The sequence below is a fragment of the Cynoglossus semilaevis genome, chromosome W (assembly GCF_000523025.1).
Source record: "Cynoglossus semilaevis isolate Cse_v1.0 chromosome W, Cse_v1.0, whole genome shotgun sequence".
Taxonomy (NCBI): Eukaryota; Metazoa; Chordata; class Actinopteri; order Pleuronectiformes; family Cynoglossidae; genus Cynoglossus; species Cynoglossus semilaevis.
The window spans coordinates 10601092-10607098 of record NC_024327.1 but is presented as its reverse complement, the minus strand read 5'-3'; the positions used below and the strand labels follow the sequence as shown (position 1 = coordinate 10607098).

The 6007-nt window shown below is 39.8% G+C and overlaps 1 protein-coding gene across 7 annotated transcripts in view; it reads right to left on the bottom strand.

Moving 5' to 3' along the window:
• The window catches only part of LOC103397175 (ubiquitin-associated protein 2-like), a 22174-nt gene that overhangs the window by 9420 nt on the left and 6747 nt on the right, over window positions 1-6007 (bottom strand). For all 7 annotated transcript variants that reach the window (XM_025052766.1, XM_025052770.1, XM_008335401.3 and 4 more), the window contains exons 7-21: window positions 5261-5324; window positions 4993-5081; window positions 4767-4816; window positions 4599-4663; window positions 4170-4398; window positions 3802-4060; window positions 3580-3714; window positions 3234-3370; window positions 2894-3129; window positions 2542-2782; window positions 2369-2408; window positions 2097-2226; window positions 1897-1951; window positions 1462-1687; window positions 1290-1381 (exon numbers count right to left, since the gene is read on the bottom strand). In XM_025052766.1, the coding sequence (XP_024908534.1) occupies window positions 1290-1381; window positions 1462-1687; window positions 1897-1951; window positions 2097-2226; window positions 2369-2408; window positions 2542-2782; window positions 2894-3129; window positions 3234-3370; window positions 3580-3714; window positions 3802-4060; window positions 4170-4398; window positions 4599-4663; window positions 4767-4816; window positions 4993-5081; window positions 5261-5324 (2048 nt within the window). The remainder of the gene's footprint in view (window positions 1-1289; window positions 1382-1461; window positions 1688-1896; window positions 1952-2096; window positions 2227-2368; window positions 2409-2541; window positions 2783-2893; window positions 3130-3233; window positions 3371-3579; window positions 3715-3801; window positions 4061-4169; window positions 4399-4598; window positions 4664-4766; window positions 4817-4992; window positions 5082-5260; window positions 5325-6007) is intronic.

The window sequence follows — 6007 nt, the reverse complement described above, 5'->3', positions numbered from 1 at the left end:
ATACTTATTAACTACAATAAGGGAGTTCGGCTTAGGCAACCATTTCACCTCCTGGGTCAAAATGCTATATGCCCACCCCACTGCCTCTGTCATTCCCAACAACAACCGATCTCCCGCCTTCAATCTCCAATGATCTTGCCGACAGGGCTGTCCACTTAGCCCATTATTATTCGCTATTGCAATAGAACCCCTTGCTATCAGTATTAGGAACCACCCTTCTGTTACCCCACTAATTTTAGGGGGAGTTGACCGCATCTCGCTGTATGCAGATGATGTGGTCCTGTTTTTCACCCAGAAAACTCACTCTCACCAGTATTAAGTTTAATTGAGGAACATCTTATCTCTGTGGAAAAGTGACGTGACGCCCTCTTTTAAGGCCTGGCTCTCTGAGGTCCCCAGCCTACTACATATAGAAAGGATTCGATACAGTGTTTCTCTCAGCTCTGCAACTTTCGATAAGATGTGGCAACCTTTCTTACTATATCTATCAAGAATAACTAATAATAAGTAATCCCTCACTTTCTGCCAATGTAACTTTAAAATGCTTGACTAATAGCTGACTGGTACAGTTTGTATAACAAAGTACGTATTTTTGAGCAGGATCATTTTTTTCCTCTCTTTTTTGTTTTATTATTTTATATACCTATAATGTATACTAATTGTAATGAGCAATTTTGCTCATATACACTTGCTCATTGTAAGTATTTTGATTTATCTGTGTGTGTTTCCTTCCCTGTTTCTATATACTGAAAAGTTATAAATAAAATATATTTAAACAAAATTAAATCGAGGGGTATACTGACAAAAAAAAGGCCCAGAGGCCCACACCAAAGTGTTTAGTTTAGTATTAAAACCAATATTTTCATGGATAAGGAAGCCAAACAAGGTAACCAAGAGACAAGAAACAAATTGGATGATAGCTTATTGTTTTTAGTGTATTTTATAGCTGATTTAATACACGGGTCAAAACCGACCCGTTAACATAAGAGATGATACCAGAAAGCTAACACAAGGGTGAAGGTTAAATCTGTGTTTGTTTAGTTGAACACAATGCTGACATACTCATAGGAATTAAGGAAAGACACACAAAGACTGCACGTATCAAAGTTAAGCAAAACACATTTGTAGAATATAAATGTTTTTCACTGATTGGGAATAACATAGTTTAATTGACAATTAGAAAGGAACTAATGATGATTTAATGCTCGTAAATCAGTTGCTTAAGACTTGGCAATACAACACTAGACCGTTGAAAGACCAACTGGACAAAAACAGAATAGCATTATTACCGTGTATGCTGGGAGCAAGCCACTCGGCCCCATGATGTACTGATTTGCAAGGAGAGGTGGAACCCCTTGAGCCAAATTTGGAGGAGCTTTACCTACAATAGAAAGAATGTGCGGCTTAAAAAAAACAGTAACTTAATAAAAGAATATTTGTATTAATGTTAATCGGACCTACCAGAGGTGGAGGTGAGCAGTGGTGCTGTACGGGTGCCTGGAGCTGAAAGTGTGGAATTTGTTCCATTTGGAATTAGTCCTGGAGCTCCAGAAGGGTGAGGACCATTGGTGGTGGAACTGCTCACCGGCAGAGAGGCTGATGAACTGGGATTGACAGCTTGGCTGGATGATGATGATGAGTAAGCATGGAAGTTTCCACTACTGATACTGCTCTCCTCATGGTTTATCTGTTTGTAAAAATATGGCACATGACAGAAAGGTTTCAGTAGTTGTATGTTATTGCGTGAATGACTTGAGTCTAAAAAGGTGTGCTGTGGTCTTGTGTGGTGCCACGAAACCACAGCAGGTCAAGAGTTAAAGCCTTTCTAAAGGTTTCACTCCGACCTCTACCACTGTATAACTCTTCCTTAGCATGTATTTATTTTTACAGACTTACTGTCATGGAGGAACTTGTGAGAGCCGACCCAACGGATTGAGTATTGGTAACATGACTAAAGACAGAGTGAGAAGAGATACATTATAACAAATTACGTTTACATATTGGGTTGTGACATTTTTTCTCTCGCTCCACAAGGATAGCATGCTGAATAAATGTAATTCATAATAAATGTTATTTTGAGTAGAACTAGAACCTACCTGCCGGGTGAGGGATTTTGGGTCGAATGTGAAAGTGTGACTGCAGGGGCCGGGATGTGATGAGCAGAGCCACCTTCACTCACCATTACAGGGGAGTCTTTTTTCTCTGTTCTAGAGGATGGTGGTGTGGCTAATAAAAGAAAAAGAACAGTCAATTTTAGTTCAAGTTAAAAAGAAAAGGTGAAGAAAATCATTCCAGAGAGGGTTTTTATTTTCACCATGCTCTTACTTAGTTACTCCATGGTAGTATTTTTTTATCTAAATGTACTTACGGCCCTGTGCACTTGGTGCTTTTATCCCATTGTAGCCATTCTACAAGAAGAAAATATAATGATTCAGAATTCATTGTTAAACATTTTTCTCAGCAACAATGGAGAAACCACAATTGTCAGCTTCATCCTCTCTTTGGAACATGCAGGCAAACAACAGAAAGAGCCATTCTCACTGTTAGAGGTCCACCAGTGGCTGATGTGACATCTTTGCCCTGTGAGAAGACCAGATGTGGTGGCAGGGACCTCTGGCTGTTGTTATCCATACGACTGGCTAAATTAGGGGCTGCAGAAAAGACAGGGGCTGCGGCACTGGGAAGACCCAGCGAGGGTGAGGGTGTAGCACTGGGTAGACCCAGAGATGGTGAGGGGAAGCTGTGGTCCGAGGGTAAACTGGACAAACTGCTCACATGCTCACTGTTCAACCGGATCAAGAAATGGGAAAAGAAAACACCAAGAGAGCGAACTATGAATTATGCCTTAAATGGATATTATCACAAATACTGACAAGCATTGAGTGACACAAACCTAACAGACATTGGCTTTGAGAAGAGGCTGCTCTGTGGCTGCTGTGTGGGTATGGCAGTTGGAACAGACATGGAGATCAGCGCTGGGGCCTGAGTGGATGCTGCTTGTTCCCTGGACAGGTGTGCCAACTCTGCCGATCCACTACTAGCTTCAGACCCAAAATCGAGAGCTCCAAACTGAACATTTAAGCCAGACATATCTGTCGAGCCAGGCATCTCTACTGCTGTCAATGGGATCTAAGTTGAAAAAGTCTTGTTTTCAGAGATCTTGTTTGTTATATCACATTAAACCATAAATGGTTTTATGTGAATTTACTCTTTAAAGAAAAAGAGGAGCAAACCTTTGAGGGTGGAGGTACTTTGCGTCTCTGTGCCTTTAGCTGCCGCTGTGGAGCTTCCATTGTAGTCGGTTCCATTCCTGGCAGCTTTGCTCCAGGAGAAGGTCCATCTCGTATTGAAGAGGCAGAGGATTCATGACCTGAGGGGATTAAAAGGATGGGCAGAAACTTAAAATATCAAAGTGAGAGATGTCAATGATGATGGGATTTTAAGGTGGAAATTTCACAAATGACAAGTTTTTCTTCTGTGATGACAGTGTGAAACTTTGTTTTGAATTTGATCTGCTCAGATATCTGTTATGTTGCATAATTGCTCTTTAACCATTTGGTGTAATAAATGAATTCCCACCTGGTGGTGTGGGGACCTGTGGTGCATGTGACCCAGACATACTCAGAACATCTGGGGTAGAAAGGACGGTGGGTTGTTGCCTCTGCGTTAGCTGGCTGAGCACAGATGATGGTTCTGGCTGCTGTTTCATCTCCACTGTAGAGATAGGGCAAATACATGTATAGTAAAAACATGCAAGTTAAATATACTGTGTCTGTACAATTCACTTCAAGATGAACTCACATGGTTGGGTAATGACTGAGACATTTTCTACTCTTTGAACTTTGAGGTCTAGAGGGGGGAAAGAGGCAGGAGCAGGACTTTGCATTGGAGCTGGTCCTACATCTTTGGGAACATTACTGCTGCTGCTCAGGTAGGCTATTGTCTGATTTGCCCTCTGACCAAGCAGAGTCCCATTTAGCTGTTCAGATGTCCTCATGTCTGAGGCAGGTGTTGTCTTCAGGGCATTCAAAGAGCCAAATCCAGAACCAAGGACTGACGACTAAACAAAATATCAGAAACAGAACTACATGAAATAATACTTCTTTTGTACATCCTGTGTATAAACATGACCTGAAAAATCATGTGGGTGTGTATATTGGGGTCTGTACCAGAGCAGTGTGCGCATAGGTGGTATTAGCAGAGGCAGCATGGGCATAACTGTTGGCTGTGGCATGTGCATAGCTCTGCATTGCAGGTAGACCATTATGTTGGGAATTGGTAAACACCAGACTTTGGCCCAAATTCTCTGCTGAGGGACCGTCAACAATCACCCCTAAGTCAGAGTCCATAGAACCAGCAGCCACTCCAGCCTTTGGAAGTAGACCAGCCAGGTCCACACTGAAAGTGATCAAAATGACAGGAGGAATAAAAGGATGTAGGGTTGAATGACCAACAAAGGATTGGTTCGTCAAAAATAAAATAAATAAACATTTGTACTAAAGCTTTCTTTGGTCTAAAATCAATTTTATGGCTATTACATTGTTATATTAAAGTTTTTATCTGGTGATTAAAATTGAGTTCAGGTGTAAACACCATACTTATGTCCAGGTGTGATGTGATTTCCCAGAGCAGAAGAGGCAGTGAAAACCTTGGTCTCAGACAACTGTAGAAAAAAAAAAGAAACAAGCATTAGATAAAGTTTCGAATATAAATTAATTCAAAAAGTATCTATAAGAAAAACATCTTTGAAATAAAAATGGACCTACATCCTCAATCCAGTCTTCTGCCCAATCTTCAACATTGCCTCCACATGTTCCTTAAAAAAAAGAAAAGAAAGACAGTGGTTGATACATACTCAAAATCTGTACAATTCCATTTCTTGCTTATATGTTAAAAACTGATTTGAGAAATTGACAGCATAGAATATTTACTGGTGGGTGTAGACCCCTTAAATAATGATCACTTAAAATACAACTTTATTAAATTCATTACCAGGTGCCTCAGCAGCCTCGTTGCCTTCTCCCTCCCATGTGTCTTGTTGAGATCCAAAATTGGCTGTGTAGTCAGCAGGGTTGAAGGTGCTAAAAGAAGAGATAGGTGAAAGAAGACATTAAAAGAAGCAAGGAATCGATTTAGTTTGCCTTTTATATAAATATTTTCCAATTTGACAATAAAACTAACTTCATGGTTCCTTTGCTTGGGAGATAAAAATCTGTAACCCTATGCTAATTGTTGTGTAATCACCACCAGATATTTTTACCACATTCCCTGGGAGGAGAATCTGTTGCCAGCAGCTGCTCTTCCTCTTCCACTAACACGTGACCCTGAGGAGGCAAACAAAACAACCAAATGACCCCAGTGACCTTTATCTACTAATGCTGTTTAGCTTGGTGGAGTTACACTTTTGTCAATAAATTACAATGGGAGAAGCACCAGTTGAACCTGTGGACAAAGCACATTCTACACATGTTCAGGAAATCACTGCTCTATAAAACCTCAGTAAAAAATAGAATGCACCAACTACATCATCGCAACAATACCAATAGCAAATTATGGGATTTGCAAAACATGACAACTTGGTTAGCACTACAACATTCATGTTTTTATCAACAACATCTTATGTACAAACCAAACTGTTTATAAAGATAGTCACTGGAACTTTGCAATCTTTTCAAAACTAATTTCTCCTATTGACCTATTTAGTAAAAAAGTATTTGAAAGTATTACATTTATAAAAAAAGTACATTAAAAAAAAAAAATTTAAATTCTTGGAACCACACCCCAAGTTTGGGCACCCTGATCATTTCCAAGATTTTCCTTTATGGATCAGTGGTTGTTCGGAACAGCAATTTCAATTAAATATATCATATAGCAAACAAACAGTGATATTTAAGAAGTTTATAGGATTTACAGAAAGTGTGCAATAATTACTTAAACAAAAGTAGGCAGGTGCATAAATTTGGGCACCCCAACAGAAAAATTACATCAATATTTAGTCTGTTCTAGT